Below are 21,235 nucleotides of genomic sequence, written 5' to 3'. Positions count from 1 at the left end.
CTAAATTCTCCAGTGTCTTCCCAACTATAGAAGTTAGACTAACAGGTCTATAATTGCTTTGATCCCTTTTTAAATATTGGCACCACATTGGCCTTACGCCAATCCAGTGGTACTATGCCAGTCTTTAAAGAGTCCCTAAAAATTTGAAACAATGGCTTTGAAATGATAGATCTCAATTTTTTAAGGTTGCATTCACTTTTGAGTGTTTTGTAGCTTGAAGTTCGAAGCTCCAAAACCGCTTAAACTTAAAAATCAATTGTTCTCTATGGTGCCTGTTCATGTGGTCAGGTATGAACAGGCACCCTAGAGAACAGCTGATTTTTTAAGTTTGAGCTTTTTTGAAGCTTCAAGTTACAAAACGCTTAAGTGTGAATGCAGCCTAAGGACCCGTGGGTGTATGTCATCCAGTCCAGGTGCTTTATTCACCTTTATTCTGTCTAAATATTTCTGGATCATATCAATTGTGAGCCAATGTGGATCATCTGAGGCTGTGTCAATACTATGCCCATTATGGACAAGAGCTCCCCTATGCTCCTTTGTAAACACAGAGCTGAAAAAGTTATTTAATACATTTGCCTTCTCTTTGTCCCCAGTCACCCACTCTAGATTATTTTGTATAGGGCCTACATGCTCGGACCTGACCTTTTTACTATTAATATATTTGAAGAATTTTTGGGAGTTCGTTTTCAATTCTTACGTCCTTGATTTCCTTTATACATATTCTGTTATATTCTTTGTAAAGAATGATAAACGATGATGGCATTCCTTTATTTTTATATTTTATAAAATCTCTTTTCTTATTGTTTACAGCTTTTTTAACTTTGCCTGTAATCCACGTTTTAATTTTTAGCCTTTTAAACTTGTTGCCCATGGGAATATATTTTGCAATGTGTTCACATACAGTCTTTTTGAAAAACTCCCATTTCTATGTTGTGTTCATCGATGCCAATATTCTCTCCCAATCCAAGCCTTGGAGACCACCTCTCAGCCTTGGAAAATTAGCTCTCTTAAAGTTGAGCAATTTTTTTTTTCCCATATGTGCTTGTTGTTTACAGCTAACAATAAATGAAATCGTGTTATGGTTACTGTTACCCAGATGTTCTTTTATATAGACATTATTAATAAGCTCTGCATGGTTTGAGATTACAGGTCCAGCAGAGCATCATTCCTAGTTGGGGCCTTTTTGAACTGTACCATAAAATTGTCCTGTAGTAGGTTTATACATTTTTGCCTTTTAACTGTTCCTGCAGTGCCATTACTCCAGTCAATTTTCAAGTAGTTAAAATCCCCCAATATTATCACTGTCCCAGCTCTTGCAGCCCTTTCGATCTGTGGAAGGAGCTGAGTCTCCAACTCCTCATTAACACCGGGTAGCCTATAACAAACTCCTGCTGCACTTGTAAATGAGCCCTTAGTTGCATTCGGCAGTGGCACCCTTCGGGCTCATTCACATGTACAGTTGGGGTGGTAAAACCCTGCAGTTGAGTTGTGGTTTTACCACCCCCAATCCCTACCCCCTTTAGCTGCTGAGGTAGCAGCCACAGGTGTTCATATGCTGCCACAGGAATTAAAACCCATGTTGATTTTGGTGGGTGCTGCTGCCTGCCAATCATGACCCATTCAAGTAAATAGGGCCAATCTGCAAGCGCCTCACAACTGCATGGTTCTGGAAGGTACAAGGGGTTAAATCAGGTGGTGAGAAAGCAACACAATGCTGCCTGCTTTAACCCCTTCTTCTGTACTGCACAAGGTTGCAGGGCATTTGCAAAGTGGACTTGAATGGGTCATGCTTCTCAGGTGCTACACCCACCAACCATGACAGAGCATACAGTCAGGTCCATAAATATTGGGACATCGACACAATTCTAACATTTTTGGCTCTATACACCACCACAATGGATTTTAAATGAAACGATCAAGATGTGCTTTAACTGCAGACTGTCAGCTTTAATTTGAGGGTATTTACATCCAAATCAGGTGAACGGTGTAGGAATTACAACATTTTGCATATGTGCCTCCCACTTGTTAAGAGACCAAAAGTAATGGGACAGAATAATAATCATAAATCAAACTTTCACTTTTTAATACTTTGTTGCAAATCCTTTGCAGTCAATTACAGCCTGAAGTCTGGAACGCATAGACATCACCAGACGCTGGGTTTCATCCCTGGTGATGCTCTGCCAGGCCTCCACTGCAACTGTCTTCAGTTCCTGCTTGTTCTTGGGGCATTTTCCCTTCAGTTTTGTCTTCAGCAAGTGAAATGCATGCTCAATCGGATTCAGGTCAGGTGATTGACTTGGGCATTGCAGAACATTCCACTTCTTTCCCTTAAAAAACTCTTTGGTTGCTTTTGCAGTATACTTTGGGTCATTGTCCATCTGCACTGTGAAGCGGCGTCCAATGAGTTCTGAAGCATTTGGCTGAATATGAGAAGATAATATTGCCCGAAACACTTCAGAATTCATCCTGCTGCTTTGTCAGCAGTCACATCATCAATAAATACAAGAGAACCAGTTCCATTGGCAGCCATACATGCCCACGCCATGACACTAGCACCACCATGCTTCACTGATGAGGTGGTATGCTTAGGATCATGAGCAGTTCCTTTCCTTCTCCATACTCTTCTCTTCCCATCACTCTGGTACAAGTTGATCTTGGTCTCATCTGTCCATAGGATGTTGTTCCAGAACTGTGAAGGCTTTTTTAGATGTCGTTTGGCAAACTCTAATGTGGCCTTCCTGTTTTTGAGGCTCACCAATGGTTTACATCTTGTGGTGAACCCTCTGTATTCACTCTGGTGAAGTCTTCTCTTGATTGTTGAATTTGACACACATACACCTACCTCCTGGAGAGTGTTCTTGATCTGGCCAACTGTTGTGAAGGGTGTTTTCTTCACCAGGGAAAGAATTCTTCGGTCACCCACCACAGTTGTTTTCCGTGGTCTTCCGGGTCTTTTAGTGTTGCTGAGCTCACTTCCTTCCTTTTAAGAATGTTTCAAACAGTTGTTTTGGCCACGCCTAATGTTTTTGCTATATCTCTGATGGGTTTGTTTTGTTTTTTCAGCCTAATGATGGCTTGCTTCACTGATAGTGACAGCTCTTTGGATCTCATCTTGAGAGTTGACAGCAACAGATTCCAAATGCAAATAGCACACTTGAAATGAACTCTGGACCTTTTATCTGCTCATTGAAATTGGGATAATGAGGGAATAACACACAGCTGGCCAAGGAACAGCTAAGAAGCCAATTGTCCCATTGCTTTTGGTCCCTTAACAAGTGGGAGGCACATATGCAAACTGTTGTAATTCCTACACCGTTCACCTGATTTGGATGTAAATACCCTCAAGTTAAAGCTGACAGTCTGCAGTTAAAGCACATCTTGTTTGTTTCATTTCAAATCCATTGTGGTGGTGTATAGAGCCAAAAATGTTAGAATTGTGCCGATGTCCCAATATTTATGGACCTGACTGTATAACTCCTGCTACGACTGCAACATGTGTATACCTCTGGCCACTGCAGCTAAGGGGAATGTAGTTGGGGTGAGGGTGGTAAAAACACATCCTAACAATGGGCTTATACCACCCCCCAAACATCAAATGTAACTAACCCTTACTGTTCTTAGCCCTCTATAAGCTTGCTTTCACACTGACGTACTGCAGTTCACCTAGACCTGCATCTGCGACTTTCCTGGGTTTGCTGCGCTTTGCCATAGACTTCTATTATATCCTGCAAGTGTGGTGCACTTTCTAAAAGCGCATCAAAACTCCTGCATTCAGGAGTTTTGGTACGCTTTCAGAAAGTGCACCATACCCGCAGGATATAATAGAAGTCTATGGATAAGCGCAGCCAACCCGCAGGAAGCTGCAGGTACACGGCACTGCACCTGCAGTGTGGTGTAATCCGCAGCACATCAGTGCGAAAGCAGCCCTATACAATTATGCCCAATGTATTGCTTCACACTGACCTGCAGATCTCTTCTTTCCTGCTGCTGGCACAACTCTGGAGACCGCTAGCCTATAAGTGGAGTGCAGTTGGTATCACTCCGCATAGGACAGGAGCCAGTACTACAGAGAAGACATCGGCTTATGTGGCTCTTGCTCCCTATTACAGCTCCAACTTTATTAAGTAGTCCCTCTGCAGTGCACTCTGTTTAATGTTCTGGGTTGGAGATTCAGCAAGCCCAGACTGCGATCTACACCTGGCCATGATCTAATGGTAGATCATGATCTGCTGGTTGCTGATCCCTGTTCTAAACTGTTAACTGTCTTGTCAACTAAATCCTGGTCTTCTGCTAGGAGGTACAGGATTAAGGCCTAAATGCAGCCAAAATGTAAAAAAAAAAAAACAGCAGGATGTACCACTTGTGCTGATGCCTCTTCTGTTGGCTGCAGCAGCTGACTGGCAAAAGTTTTTCAGCTTGTTCAATTGACAGATCAATCTGACAATTGAATCAGAATCAATTTTGTCAGACAGGGATAGCCACACACTAATAGAAATTCTGCCTGTTGCTGCTGAAGCAGCCAGATATCGATATGTTTATGGCCAGCTTTTGACCCCATTGGATTGGAGTCTGTCTGTAGAGGGTGTGCTCGTCTGTGAGAAGTGTATATGCCTGGAGACCATGCTGTGCTAATCTGACCTATGCCAAATTATTCATTGAAACAGAGAAATACTAGAACCTCCAGTTTTGTGGCAGCTATACTGCAGACGTACTGCATGATTCTTCTTGATGCTGAGACCCACCAGGCAACTTTTAGCCTGGGAAGCTGTTGGGGCACCACCATTGAGTTTTAAATTATTCCACCTTCCTCCTGTTCTATCTTCTATCAAATTCATGAATAAACAGTTAAACTGCTGTAGCACTTTCTCCCCGTAGGAGCCACTGATGTCTGAATCCCCTAATTCCTGATGTCAACAGCCTTCTCGATTCTCAATGCCAAACCCCCAGACACACTGAAGAGGGAATATTTATTTGTGCAACATATGTAGCAAATTAAGAAAAATGGCAATAACAATGAACAAGTGTACAATAACAGATACCAATATTAAAAATGATGATAGTACCAAATGTCTCACCCCCAGTGGCCAGTGTGCTGTTGATTGTTGAGGGAGTTTACCATTGGAGCTCTCATATATAAGTGGATCCCACAATGCTGGGTGTAGATGCATCCTAAAAATAGGTGACACTGCCCCTTCAAGAAGTGGGCAGAAAGTTGTCGCCAGCAGCTTGTCATGGCCAAATGATCTGTCTGAACATGTCATCCACGAGATAGGACTCAGCGAAGATGATCTCCCACAGTAGTATGGCCAATATGTTTTTTGGTCATACTTCTCTTGTGGGTCACAGAAGTGCACTTACTTCTCCTGTAACCAAAAATGTTGGAATTCAGTGTTCATGTATTTTTCAACAACTACTTCAGTGTTCAGTAGACATTTATTCTTCAACCAGCAGATGGAAGTGTTTGAAAGTTTGTAGCTGCATCAATGATAAAACTCTTTTTCTGTATAATAAAAGTTCCTGTTAACTGTTAGAAGAAAAGCAGTACAGTGTTCTGTAGGTTATGGGCCCAGACACCCAGTCATAGCCAACTACAGTAAATGGGTGCAAGACACTGCAACAGAAAGAAGACTGCAATAGAAATAAAAGAAAATGGCCAGTAACACAGCTGCAACAAAGCTTTCATTTGCAAATCTGACAAACCAGAACTACCAGTCTTGGAAATTCAAGATGAAAATGCTGCTAATAAGAGAAGGTACGTGGAAATGTATAAATGAAGTCAGATCAGGACACCCTTCAGATGAGTGGATAGAAAAAGACCAGAAAGCTCAGAGCACAATCTCTCTTAGCATGCAAGATGATCAAATCAAACATATATAAGTGTGAAACTGCTAAAGAAATGTGGGAAGGATTTCAAAAGTTGCATGAAGGAGCTAATCTCAGCAATAAACTGTATTTGATTAGAAAGCTATACCAAACCAAGATCATGAAAGGCCAAGATATGCAGGATTACATAAGGCTTAGAAATGGTTGAACGCCTGACAGGTATAGGAGAAGAAATAAAAGATTGTCATGTCGCAGCACTATTACTTAGTGGTTTACCAGAAAGTTATGAACCGCTTGTCACAGCACTTGATGCACGTCCAGATGATAAAGTGACAATGAACACATGCCTGTTTTGTATGCAAGAAACAACATCATTTAAAAGCAGATTGCAGAATCTAGAAAGCTAAATTGCAAAATCAAGCTAAACTACAAAAGGCCAAAAGTGTGAAGGAAGAATCTAATTTTTCTTCAGATAATATGTTTTTTAATTCAAAAGTCACACCTTGTCTTTTCAGGCATGGTGTGTTGATTCAGCAGCTACAAGTCACATTATAAATGACAAAAAATTCTTTATTCACCTTGACCAGAGTAAAACAGAAAAAAATCACCACAGCTAATGGGCAAATAATGAAATCAGAAGGAGTAGGAGATGGTTTTATTTACTGTCCTATTTTCCAGAGTGTCACCAAAAGGATACCTGTGAAAAATGTCCTGTATGTCCCTGCTCTTGAAACTAATCTTTTGTCAGTGAAGAAGCTCACAAAACAAGGCAATGTAGTGAGAGATAGCCTATTGGGTGTTCATACTTTTTCTTTCTACACTGGTTGGATGGGTTCTCTGGACCATATGTGCTTTTTTCTACAATTTAGTGACCTTCCAAGATGACAGCTGTGCCATCACAAAAGGGGATATCTTACCCACAAAGGCTAAAATTATAGATGAACTGGATCAGCTGAGCTGCAATGAGGTGGTTAATACTGCCAAGGAGAAAAAAACATTCAAACTGCATTCACACATGACACAGATGACTTGGGCACAGAAGTCTGGACATAATAAAGAAATTAACTGAGAATAACTATGTCAGTGAACTAAAAATAAGTCCATGTAATCAAACAATGAAATGCACCAACTGTATAAAAGGAAAAAAGACAAGAAAAGATTCCAAATCAGAGTAAGAGCAGAGCTAAAAAAAAAAAAAAAAAACCTCTGGACTTAAATCATTTAGATCTTTGTGGTCTACTGGAAAAAGTGACCCCAGGAAAGAAGAGGTATTTTCTCACTTTTTATAGATGATTACTCCAGGTATACTACACAGTGAGCTCCTTTCACAGAAGCAGATTGCATGTGGTAATTAGGTGTCCAGACACATTTTGCTTAAATATTGCCTGTGATCCTGAAACTGTCAATTTAGTATACCATTTTGCGGTATTTACAGCAAAACGCTCAAAACATTTGGTAAATACCACATGAAAAGGAGTTAAACTCAATTCACAGGAAATAAGGAAGGAAATAAAAAATTAATTGCATGCGGTAATTAACGTATTTTTCATCAATAAGATGCACTTTTTTACCCCCAAAAAAGTGGGGAAAATGTCAGTGCGTCTTATGGAGCGAATATAAAGCAGCTGGTCCGGTATTTCTGCTGCCACCATGTCAGAATACCGGGCCGGCCGCTCAGCTGTTCTCTGCTGCAGGACCTTACCTGTTCCTCAGTCCAGCGCTGTTTTTCCGCACCGGCATCTGTGACAGCCGGGTGCCCACTGCGCATGCGCAAGAAGCACTGTGCTTTGTGAATGGTCCGGCGTCTTCTGGGACACATGACAGGTCTCTGGTCATCTCCTGTACTGTGTCCGCAGTCTCTGGTCATCTCCTGTACTGTGTCCGCAGTCTCTGGTCCATCTCCTGTACTGTGTCCGCAGTCTCTAGTCCATCTCCTGTACTGTGTCCGCAGTCTCTGGTCATTTCCTGTACTATGTCTGCAGTCCATTGGTTCAGAATATATATTTTTTTGTTTTTCTCCTCTAAAACCTAGGTGCGTCTTATGGTCAGGTGCGTCTTATGGAACAAAAAATGCGGTAAGTAGTGGTCTAGGCATTAGGTATTTGAGAAATGTAAAATTATAATAGGCAAATGTAATTTTCCTTTTTGGATTAGTTCTCTCAGTAATGCACGGAAACCTAAATATGAAAATCATTGCGGTTGATTTACTAAAGGAAAAACTTTTTTCAGTATTGGATAGAGTGGAGGTGGGTTAGAACACCTGTCAGGTTATGATTATTGTCTGTGTCCCCATTAGATTCACTTTCTCTATTTGTCCTGTTTACCATTATCATTGAAAGTGAAAGTAAAAGAAAATCACAAATGTTGGGTTGTCCCCAAAAAACTAATAGGGGGACATCTTTCAATGAGGACACTGATGGCAAAAAAAAAAAAAAACTGACAGTGGTTATAACCATCCCTTACTCTATCCAAAATGAAAAAAATGTGCCTATAGTTCTTTAAGGCAAGTGTAAGGAGCATTCTTCGCACTGACCATCACACTAATGCATCATGAGTTGTAGATATAGTAATTTTGAGCAGGGGTTCTCTGAGACTGGAAAATATTTCAAGGGTTCCTGAAAATGTTTAGAAAGGCTGCTTGAAAGTGTAATTGAAGGCAAAACTTTCTTTTACATTTTGGAGGGATAGATCCTCTGTCAGGTGTTTTCTTATATTTTTTGCAATCTGTGTCACCATTAGAAGATGTCATACTGTGTGTTCTGGGTAATGTCTGTTCTGTATGGCTATATACAGACTCTCTAAAAATCAGCCAACAGTGAGCCAAAGCCCACTGTCGGCTGAAATTACAGAGCCGCTCCAAGCTCTTCAAAGATCTCAAGAATATTGTCAGGATCCATCCAGCTGTCTATTTGACAGCTGGCCTTGGAACTTCAGATCTGATAGCCGAAACCAGCTGCAATCCCCCCTCTCCAGTGAGCACTGCAGGAGCAGTGGAGAGTGGAGAGGGGGTATAAGAAGACCAATCAGCGGTCATGTGATCACTCAGTTCCTCAGTTCTCAGGCTTAGAACTGGAAGTGGACAGCTGCAGCGTCAGACTGATGTTGCAGCATGGAGGTGAGAATGTCTGTTTCTTTTATTAACAACCTCAGGGTGGTTGTAGCGCAGCTCCGCTTTCTTCACCCGGTTTTACCTGTTGAATGTAACATCCTGTTTAATTCTTGCTGCAGCTGCAATACAAAGCATTGCGACCTCTGCATAGGTACAGCCCTGAGCGGCTGCATATCTGTGTTTAGGAGACTGGTCAGGGGATAGCAAAACCACGACTCAGCTGCCTGCTTTTACCATTCCCTGCCCGCCTGTGTGACTGAGCCCTCAGAGCATAGGGCAATGAAGCATACAAGTGTTAACAGGGGCAATTACAAAGGAGGGGGTTCTGCATGTTAAAGTGGTTGTAAACCCATACATATAGCCAGTGGAGTGACTGGCCTCTGATGATACACAGAGATTAAACAAATTCTCCTACATAGGTTCTACCTGTTTATCTCCAGTCTTCTCTTCTCTACATCTGTTGAATGTACTCAATTTATAAAGCTTGTCTGAGAGTTCAGAGAAAAGGGGGTGAAGAGCTGAAGTTACACTCTACAGAGCTCAGTAAGGAGAGCTCTGAGAGCTGATTGGAGGGAAGGGACACCCCCCCCCCCTTCCCACAGGAACAGAGCTGAGGCTGTCAATCTGCTGAAGGTCCCTCCCCTGTCACCATTTATCTCTCAGTGTCAGGAAAACTTGTCAGACGTTATTAATGCTGATAGGAAACAGCAGACAGAAAATGACACTTAGCCCTAGTTCAATCTGAATTCGACTTTGAAATAATGCGACTTTGCACGCTTTCAAAGCTGCAGGTAACTGAGATTTCAGGTGCAACTTGCATAGACATCTGTGCAGGAACCTTTTTTTCAAATTGGTGCGGCACTGCAAAGTTGGAGTTGCACCGTTTTGAACTTTTCTATTGCCGACAATAAGGTGCGACTTGTCATGTGATTTGGAACTGTTAAATCACATGACAAATTGCACCATGTGGAACAGGGCTTAGGGAGAGATTTACTAAAACTGGTGCACTCGGAATCCGGTGAAGCTGTGCATGGTAGCCAATCAGCTTCTAACTTCAGCTTGTTCAGTTAGACTTTGGATGAGGGGATGGGCTGGGCACTAAGGAGCACACAGCTCTGGGGCCAGGAAAGAAATGGAATGATCAGGGTTTGATCAGTGCAGTGGTGGGAGCAGTGGCAAGAAGCGATCTCCTGTATGTGTTTCAATGAAGCAGCTGAAAACTGATTCTCCTCTCCCTTCCGCAGCTTTCAGCTGCTTCACTGAAAGACAGATAGGTGATCGCTGTTTGACACTGTCCCACTGTCCCCACTGCTGCCCCTCCCACACACCAATAGTCCCGTTGCTGTTTGCCCCCCCCCCCCCCCATTTACACTCACCCAATGAGGTATATGCTTTGTTCATGTCTGAGGTTTACAACCATAATAAAGAGTAACTCCACTTTTGTTGAGAACAAACATTCCTCTCTGGGTGATCTATGTACAGTGCAAGGATTTTAACAAACTTTGGTTCAGAGTCCTACCTTTGTTATTCTGAAGAAGTAGATGTTTGTTTGCCTGTGTCCATGTGAAGAGTGAATCTGTATGGGAGTGGTTTTATCATTATCAATCAGCTGCTGCACGAAAGAGGAAAGTGGCAGGGTCTTCATCCCTTTAGACGTGATTTCCCATTTCTCACCAAAAATGACATTTTTGTTGCAGGGGATGCCAAAAAATCTGACTTGTATCTTAGTGCTGACTTCTGGGAAAATCAGTAAGCCAATCACAAGAGCAGGAAATGATGTTTCTGAGGGGGGCATTCTGTACACCTTCTGGGTACAGAACACCTCCACATAAACATATTGCATTGCATTTTACAGAAAATCACAGCAGTGCAGATTAAAAGGGAATAACATTAATTTACAATATGGGTTGAGTCACAATTGTAAACGCTATATTATTATTTTTTTTTTATTTGCTCATTTTTTTCCCACAAAAGTGGTGTTACCCTTTAACATCTTCCTGACCGCACTATAGCCAAAAAGACGGCTACAGCACGATCGGCTAGTTCTGGGAGGGCGTCCATGGATGTCTTCCCAGAACCACACCCCCCGTGCGTAATCTATGATCACTCTGTCCTTCGGACACAGCTGATGGCGTGTCCTAGTAGGGGGCCATTAAGAGCCGCCTTTTACATGTGACCAGCTGTGTCCAATCACAGCTGATCACATGTAAACAGGAAATTCCAGTTACTGGCAGTCCTCTCCTCCTGCTGACAGCGCATGAGAGGAGAGCCAGTAAGCGGCATTTCTCAAAGGGACATCTACACTGATCATCAGGGCACTGATCATCAGTTCCCTGATGATCAGTGTAGCCCCATCAGTGCAGCCAATAATGCCCTTCTGTGCTGGCTTTCAGTGGCCATCTGTGCTGGCTTTCAGTGGCCATCTGTGCTGGCTTTCAGTGCTGGCTATCAGTGCCTCCTCAGTGATGCCTATCAGTGCCCATCAGTGCCACATATCAGTGCAGCCTCATCAGTGCTCATGAGTGCAGCCTGTCATTGCCCATCAGTGCAGCCTCATCAGCGCACATTAGTGAAGGAGAAAAATCACTTACCTACAAACCTTTTTAACAGAAACTAAGAAACACTATTTTTTTCACATTTGGACTTTTTTTTGTTTGTTTAGCAAACAATAAAAACCCCAGTGGTAATTAAATACCACCAAAAGAAAGTTCTATTTATCTAAAAAAAATGCTAAAAATTTATTTTGGGTACAGTGTTGCATGACCTGCGCAATAGTCAAAGTGTGACAGCGCTGAAAATTGGTTAAGTGCAGAGCAGAAAAACTCAAGTGTTTGGGGTTAACTTTTGTGTGTACATGTATATATATATATATATATAGAGAGAGAGAGAGAGAGATAGAGACATATATATATACGTATATATACAAATTTACACACACATATATATATATAGACATTTATATATGTCTATATATATATAGATAGATAGATAGATATATATATATATATATATATATATATATATATATAGATAGATAGATATATATAGATATGTATATATATATAGATATATATATGTATGACATACATATATATCTATCTATCTATGTATATGTGTGTATATATATATATATGAATTTACCTCAGACCTTTGTCTATTTTCACACTCATGTTTCTATGCTGACGTCACGGCCAGCCGCTCACCTCATTCATTGTTTACCTTGTTGGCTTACCTGCAAAACCTTCTTATTCATTCTCTCCACCAATCGGAGGACCGAAGGGGTGGGGTTATAGCTCAAAGGACGCCCGGCCTGTCACGCCCATAGGCTCCATCTCGCGAACGCGCCTGCTCTCTGGTGTAGGAATGTAAGTGTGGACGTGCTGTACACGGGAACGCGCGGGTCAGGGGAGGGGGCGTGCCCAGGCCTCTGCTGCCATCGCTGGTACTGAGTAGGAGGTGTCGGAGCAGTGCCTGTTTCCTTCCTTTTCTGTGAAATCAGCATTGTTTACTTTCAGCACTGGACACCGTCTATCTGTCCAGAGCCAGCATCGGCTGCGTCAGTGTCCAGCACCAGCAGCATCCAGTGCTCAGCCTTCATCTCCATGTCTGTGTTTATTAATATACACCTCTCTATAGGGGATGGGCATTGTAGAAGTCTGTAGTAGGTAGATGGTGTCATTGTAGACATTCTCTGTGGCTGCTCACCTACCTGCACTGGAACATCATGAGGTTGTGCAGGTACCTGCTGAAAAACACCATCCCCAATCAGATCGAGTACTACTCCAAGTTCTCCCCCTCTCCTCTCTCCATCAAGCAGTTCCTGGATTTTGGTGAGTTGGTGTGTTCTGATGAGTGTTATTATGTCATTCTGCATCAGTTTATTGCAGTATGCTTGTGTCATGTTATGTGATGGAGGGAACATGGGCCTTCACTTCTCTTATGCTGGATTTATAGATATATCGAATATTGCAAGGTTGTACTGTATTGATTATAGACAAGATCAGAGTGGGATAAAAGGAATGAAGAAAAAGAAGGAATGACAGATCTAGTAGAGGAGGAGATGATCAGATAAATAAGAGAATATGAAGAAGACATTAAAACAGTACTAAACTCAGAAGAAAACATCTATTATATTGCAGCTTACCAATTAGATGTGATGGCTGCATTAGCTTTCTTCTTTTTAGGCTTTCTTTCCTTTACTTGGCGATCTGGCCAGCATGTCTGTTGTTTTTCAATGCAACAGGCTGTCCTGCAGATGTAGCAGTTAGACGGATGAGGCAAAGCATTTACCACTGACCAGGGTAATGGTCAGCTATTATTTATTTATGTAAAATCTCAGAATGAAGAAAACTTGTGTAACTGCTAATAAAGTGTCAGCTGGAGTTTGGCTTCAAGGGTGTAGTCTCCCTAGTACAGGAGGCGTATTACTAGCTAGATCACCAGGTAAAAATAGGGGGAAAAAATCCTATAGCGGGCCATAGATGGATCAAGTCTCAGCTGGTTCAGAAGAGACTGGCCAAGATTCAGTCCATCTATGGGCAAGCTGGTTGTAGCAAAGTCAACCAAATGCGATTGCTGCCAGCAGATATAGCCACTAACAGTAATTAATGTGTTCTGCCGGCCGGAAAGGCTCCCTGCTGCAGAAATATCAAATAGGGAATCAAGCAATTTTCTGTTCTACCCATTGTGAAAGGAAAGAAAATCGTATAATCTATGGGCTGTGTAAAAAAAAAAGAAAACAAAGGCAGCCACCACAACTAAGGTGTAATCAAGGAACCTCTGCTAATAATTAGTATATCCACAGCTCACTGTTCATTAGTGTCAAGGTCACTGTGAAGAATCCCCCCCCCACAGATAGGTGAAAAGATGATTGAAATCAGTGGTTAATTATCTGAGAGACAGAAATTTTTAACTGCCCAAGCAACCCTGAGCAACTTCTGGAGGAACCCTAGAATTTCACAGTATCCAGGTTGGGAAAGCTGGTCTAGAAGAAGTTAATATGAGTATAGGATAGTGCAGAGATCTAATAGAGTACTCCCCCAAGAGGGAAGGTAAATAGATAATAACGATCTAATACCCTTGTTTACATGTGCGTGGATCATAGGAAGTACCCTAGATAGTTTTAATGTACGTAATGAAAGTTCATTTTTAGTGTTGTTTAGTGGATTAGGGGCACAGAGTAGATTAGCACATTGCTTCAACGATAGTGAAATTTTACAGGCAAAATGTATTGCATTCCAAAGCTGGACAAGGCTGCATTAGATGCAAGGATCCATCAGGTACAAGGATACATCAGATTTAGGAATACACTAGATACAAAGCTCCATCAGATACAAGCCTGCAGTCATGTGCAAGCACATGGTTTTTCCTTGCCTGTGATTGGGTATTCTTTGCCAAGTGAAATTTCACCACATTCATCAATGCAACGTCCCTTGCAGAGTGAAAAGTCTATTTTCCTTTAGTAATTCATCCCCTATGATCCATCACTTACAAGGATATATCAGATGAAAGAATATATCCGCTATAGATACATATGATGCAAGTATTCAACGGATACAAGAATCCAGCAGAAACAAGGACCCATTAGATGCATGAACACATCAGATACAAGTATCCATCAAATACAAGAATCCAGCAGATACAAGAATCCAACAGATATAAGGATCCATGAGATACATGAATACAACAGATAAAATGATATTTCAGATACACAAATATGTCAGATACAAGGGTACATCTGATACATAGATCAATCGGATACTAAAATACATCAGTTGCAAAGACCCATCAGGTACTGTAGATGGATCCATCAGATACATAGACACATCAGAAATCAGGATAGATCAGATGCATAAATACATCAGATACTAGGATCCATCCGTTGCACAGACCCATTAGATACATGGTCCATCATATACAAAAATACATCAGATGCATAAATCTATCAGATACTAGGATCCATCAGTTGCACAGACCCATTAGATACATGGATCCATCATATACAAGAATACATCAGATACATAGATCTGTCATATACTAGGATCCATCAGTTGCACATACCCATTAGATACAGTGAACGAAATAAGTATTTGATCCCCTGCTGATTTTGAATGTTTGCCCACTCACAAAGAAATGATCAGTCTAAAAATTGAATGGTAGGTGTATTGTAACACTGAGAGACAGAATAGCAATACAAAATTCAAAAGAAATGCATGTCTAACAAATTATGCGCTGATTTGCATGTTCATGACGGAAATAAGTATTTGATCCCCTATCATTCAGCAGGATTTCTGGCTACCAGATGTCTTTCATACAGGTAACAAGCTGAGATTAGAAGCAGTCTCTTAAAGGGAGTGTTGCTAATCTCATTTTGTTACCTGTATAAAAGACACCTGTCCAGAGGAGCAATAAAACAATCAGATTCCAAACTCTCCACCATGGCAAAGACCAAAGAGCTGTCCAAGGATGTCAGGGACAAGATTGTAGACCTACACAAGGCTGGACTGGACTACCAAACTATCGCCAAGCAGCTAGGCTCCATCAGATACAAGGATACATTAGATACAAGGTTACATCAGATACATAGATCCATTAGATGCTAGAATCCATCAGTTGCCAAGGACCTGTCAAACACATGGATCCATCAAATACAAGGAAACATCAGATAAAAAGGTATATCATATACATAGATCCAACAGATACTAGGCTCTATCCATTGCAAGGATTCATAAGGTACAAAGATCAATTACAGGGGTGTAGAAATTTTTGAAAAAAACACTTGTCCAGGGACTAAATCGGTGTTTCAGTCTACTTTTCCCTCATGTCAATCTACTTTTCCTGATAAAAAAAACATAAAATTTAACCAAAACCATATTTAAATCTGCTTTAAGTAATGTCTGGGGCTTAATGGCGACTTAAACAATTAATATTTTTAACATTGTGCTGTTTATCTCCTCCTCCCCTCCCTGCCTCTCTCCAACACCGCACCCAGGGACTAGCAGGTAGGGGAGACCTTGGAGTGTAATGAGCACCAATTGGGTGCTCCTCAGGAAAGGGGAGTGTTGGGCTTATACTTTATCCATTTCGCTGCCAGAGCTGTTTTTGTGTTATTTGCAGACATTTAAAAAATAATTTAAGGCCTGAAGATTACACAAAACCCCCAAACATTATATATTTTCTGAGATCAGAGATCCTAGAGAATAAAATAGCAGTAGTTCCAATTTTGTATGTCACACGATATTATCACAAAGGTCTAGGAAATGCAAAATTTCAGTAAAAAATACGCTTGTTAATTTTAGGGCACACGAAACAATAAATTATCCATTTTTTTTGTAAAATATAAAGGATGAGGTTGCATCGAGTAAATAGATATCCAACATGTCAAACCTTAAATTTGCTTGCGCTGGTGAAATGGCAACAAATGTTAGTACCCTATATTTTCTGTAGGTGGCAATTTTAAAGCCCCTTATAGGTCATCAGTATAGTGTTATGGAGAAGGCCTGGTGCTAGAATTTATGTTCTCATTCTGGCGTGCGCAGTGATATGTAACGTGTATTGCAGTCAATGTTTTTAAGTGTAGACTCCCTAGTGTGTGCTTTTACATTTGTGCATGCATACATATGTGGGGGTGGGGGGGCCTTGAAAAATTTGGGGGGGTTAAATGCTTGGGTGTAACTTCCATTTAAAAAAAAAAAAAAAATGTTTTTACTTAAAATCCCCTATGTGATGATTTTTTAGTGACAGGTTCTCTTTTTTGAGACATCTAGGGTCTAAAAGACCCTGGATGTCTCCCCTGTGCTCCACTGAATGTAATGCAGTGCACATCGCACCACATTACATTCTTTCCCAGCCTCAATGACCGAGAATGTGTCAAATAAGGACCCGGAAGTGACATCACATTACTTCTGGGTCAGGAGAAGAAGGGGAGGGGAGCGAATGTGTCCACTCTCCTCCCTCCCTTATGCTACATCCAGCACACACTGAGCCAGTCCCGAGCCCGCAGATGGGCAAGCGGAGCCCGGGACATATAGCGGGCAGGGGGGAGAGGCTGACACTGTGGGCTGTGTGGAAGTAATCGGGCAGCCCCACTGCTTCCACCTAACAGATGAGCCCTGATGCTTGCCAAAAAAAAAAATTTACCTGCCCAGCACCCGGAACTACATGTCCTGGTCGTCGGACGATGGGAATTGTACATCCCTGCCCTAGATACATGGATCCGCCAGACACAAGGGTACATCAGATACATAGATTCATCAGATACATAGATTCATCAGATACAAGGATCCGTCAGATACATGGAGCCATCAGATACAAGGATACATCAGATATAAAAGTATATCAGATACATAGATCCCTTACATGCATGGCTCCGTCAGACACGTCTTCATCAGCTACAAGGATACATCAGATACATAGATCCATCAGATACTAGGCTCTATCCAATGCAAGGATCCATCAGGCACCAAGATTCATTAGACACATGGATACATCAGATACAAGGGTACATCAGATTATTATTATTATACAGGATTTATATAGCGCCAACAGTTTTCTCAGCGCTTTACATTATGGTGGGAGACAGTAAACGAGACAGTACAGTAACAATACGATTCAGTACACGAGGGGTTCGAGGGCCCTGCTCCTTGAGGCTTACAATCTAGGAGGGAGGGGATAGTGGTACAGGAGGAAATAGCTGTGGGGGATGGAGTGGTAGGAAGAGTGGAGGAGTTCGGTAATTAGCTGAGGGTGGGGTAAGCTTCCCTGAAGAGATAGGTTTTCAGAGTGTGCCTAAAGGTGAGCAGAGTAGGTTATAGTCTGATGGATTGGGGTAGGGAGTTCCAGAGCATGGGGGAAGCCCTGGAGAAGTCCTGGAGACGAGCATGGGAGGAGGAGACCAGGGAGCTAGAGAGTAGGAGGTCTTGTGAGGAGCGGAGAGTACGTTTTACGTGGTATTTGGAGACAGGATCAGTGATGTATTTTGGGGCAGTATTATGAACAGCTTTATGCATCAGTGTTAGCGTTTTGAATTTTATCTGTTGGGCAATCGGAAGCCAGTGAAGGGATTGGCAGAGGGGTGTGGAAGATACGGAGTGGTTAATAAGGTGGATGAGTCTGGCCTCAGCATTCAAGATAGACTGAAGTGGGGATAGCCTGCGGTGAGGTAAGCCGATGAGGAGGGAGTTACAGTAGTCGAGGTGTGATAGGATAAGGGAGTGAATACATAGATATATCAGATAATAGGATCCATCAGTTGCAATGATCCATCCGGTAAAAAGATCCATCAGATACAAAGGTCCTTCAGATACGTGGAGCCATCAGATACAAGGATACAGTTGCAAGAAAAAGTATGTGAACCCCTTGGGATTACGTGGAGTTTTGCATGAATTGGGCATAAAATGTGCTCTGAACGTCATCTAAGTCACAACAATAGAAGAACACAGTCTGCTGAACATAATACTACACAAACATTAGATGTTGCCATGGTTTAATTGCACATAACATGTAAACATTCACAGTGCAGGGAGGAAAAAGTATGTGAAGCCCTAGCTTAATGACTTCTCCCAGAGCTAATTGGAGCCAGGAGTCAGCCAACCTTGACTCCAATCAGTGTGATGATATTGGATGTGTTGCTGACAGCTGTCCTGCCCTTAAAAAACACACACCTGTTTTGGGTTTACTGGTTTCAAGAAGCACTGTCTGATGTGAACCATGCCTCGCAGAAAAGAGCTCTCAGAAGACCTACAATCAAGAATTGTTGACTTGCATGAAGCTGGAAAGGGTTACAAAAGTATCTCCAAAAGCCTTGATGTTCATGTGTCCACGGTAAGACAGACTGTCTACAAATGGAGAAAGTTTAGCACTGTTGCTACTCTCCCTAGGCGTGGTCGTCCTGTAAAAATGACTGCAAGAGCACAGCGCAGAATGCTGCATGAGGTAAAGAAGAATCCCAGAGTGTCAGCTAAAGACCTACAGAAATCTCTGGCACATGCTAACATTTTTGTTGACACATCTACAATAAGGAAAACATTAAACAAGAATGGAGTACATGAGAGGACACCACGGAGGAAGCCATTGCTGTCCAAAAAGAATATTGCAGCATGCTTGAAGTTTGCAAAAGAGCACCTGGATGTTCCACAGCACTACTGGCAAAATATACTGTGGACAGATGAAACCAAGATTGAGTTGTTTGGGAAGAACACACAACACGATGTGTGGAGAAAAAAAGGCACAGCACACCAACATCAAAACCTCATCCCCACTGTGAAACATGGCGGAGGGAGCATCATGGTTTGGGGCTGCTTTGGTGCCTCAGGGCCTGGACGGATTGTTGTCATTGATGGGAAAATGAATTCCAGAGTTTATCAAGACATTTTGCAGGAAAACATACGACCATCTGTCCGCCAACTGAAGCTCCGCAGAGGATGGATGATGCAACAGGACAATGACCCAAAGCATACAAGTAATTCAACAAAACAATGGCTGCAACAGCACAGAATACGCCTTCTGGAGTGGCCCAGTCAGAGTCCTGACCTCAACCCGATTGAAATGCTGTGGCATGACCTTAAGAGAGCGATTCACACCAGACATCCCAAGAATATTGCTACACTGAAACAGTTTTGTGAGGAGGAGTGGTCCAAAATTACTCCAGATCGTTGTGCAGGTCTGATCTGCAACTACAGGAAACGTTTGGTTGAGGTTATTGCTGCCAAAGGAGGGTCAACCAGTTATTAAGTCCAAAGGTTCACATACTTTTTCCTCCCTGCACTGTGAATGTTTATTTGTTAAGTGCAATTAAACCATGGCAACATCTAATGTTTGTGTAGTATTATGTTCAGCAGACTGTGTTCTCCTATTGTTGTGACTTAGATGACGTTCAGAGCACATTTTATGCCCAATTCATGCAAAACTCCACGTAATCCCAAGGGGTTCACATACTTTTTCTTGCAACTGTACATCAGATATGTGCATACATCATATACAAGGATACATCTGATATAGTTTTATTTTTTAGTACTTGTGCTGTTGATTAGAATGGTTTTCATTCTTTTGCATATGAGATTTTCCCCACTAACATTTATCATGTCGGGTAGCGTTGCACGTTACCTGTGAGTTTTGATGTGCCCATTGACAATGTGGTACTATAAAGAACTGTAGTTATTGTGCAGTACCCATCACAACTTTTCAGATTTGTTTTATCAGCTCACTAAAATGAATGATTTCTGATTGGTTGCAGTGAGTTACTGTACTTCACATTGCAGTTCTTTTGTACTGACTTTTTGAAAATGTGTTGTTTATGATTGCAACAGATAACCGTGGAACATCAAACTTAAAGGAAAGGTTGGTAGTTTCTTCTGTTTGTTGGCATAGTGAGTAAAGAAATGAACCAGCACTAGGTTTCTACCTGTCGTTCTGATTTATTCTATGTCCATGTTAAAGGAACAACAGGTCTTTTAAAAATAATTTTTTGCCTCATAATGACCAGTGAGATCCAATGCTTTGAGTAGATCCTCTGGCTTAAGACAGTAGACTGTTGTGAGTTTAGGGCTTGGGCCTCATTCACACAGTGTTTTAGTGCCAGCTAGGGATGCACCGATACACTTTTTTATCAGCAAGTACAAGTGTCGATACTTTCGGTCAAGTAACCGCCAAAACAGATTACCGATACTTTGTGCTGCGATTTGCATCTATACAAAATGTATGGATGCAAATTGCACCGCAAAAAATAGCATGTTATTTGAACCAGAATGCGGATCCTTTCCAAATCACATGATGTTTCCCCACTGCTTCTGTGCAAACCCAGGTTATCATAGCCTGAGTTCACACAGGAGCGGTGCAGGGAGGTTTTTCGTAGTGTGGAGTGGGAGAGTGGGCGTGTGGGGATGTATACTATGGTGGCAGATGGTCCATGTTCTCAGTGGTAGGAGAGGAGAGAAAGCACAGGAATTTCAAATCTCCAGACCTGTGAAGCAGCGTTTCTCTTCTCCTTGCAGGGATGACAGTTCGGGCCAGAGGCTTTTGATTGGTCAGCACTGTCACATGGGCGGTGCTGACCAATCAGATGCTATCTAGCCCGTACAAAGTACAAAGCAGTACACAGCAATGACAGACTGACAGAGGATACAGCTGTCTGCAGGGGTTCAGATATAATTGCACACGGAGGGATTTACCCGTGGTTAGTTAGAGATGATTGCTCCTGGGTGCAGACAGTTTGGTCCAGGAAGATCATCTGTAACTAACCACAGGTAATCACTCCATGTGCGATTACATCAGAAAGCCTGCAGACAGCTGCGGCTGATGTCAACC

The 21,235-nt window shown here is 42.0% G+C and overlaps 1 protein-coding gene across 1 annotated transcript in view; it reads left to right on the top strand.

Moving 5' to 3' along the window:
* Positions 1-12,317: 12,317 nt before the first annotated feature.
* The window catches only part of PDK3 (pyruvate dehydrogenase kinase 3), a 114,064-nt gene continuing 105,146 nt past the window's right edge, over positions 12,318-21,235 (top strand). Inside the window, exon 1 of the mRNA XM_089673896.1 lies at positions 12,318-12,762. Coding sequence (XP_089530022.1) covers positions 12,657-12,762 — 106 coding nt within the window. The 5' untranslated portion in view covers positions 12,318-12,656. The remainder of the gene's footprint in view (positions 12,763-21,235) is intronic.

This window comes from Staurois parvus, unplaced genomic scaffold (genome assembly GCF_062004578.1).
Source record: "Staurois parvus isolate SC_StPar_1 unplaced genomic scaffold, SC_StPar_1.0 ptg000145l, whole genome shotgun sequence".
Lineage (NCBI taxonomy): Eukaryota > Metazoa > Chordata > Amphibia > Anura > Ranidae > Staurois > Staurois parvus.
The sequence above is the reverse complement of the archived record's forward strand: the minus strand, read 5'-3'. Positions and strand labels throughout refer to the sequence as shown.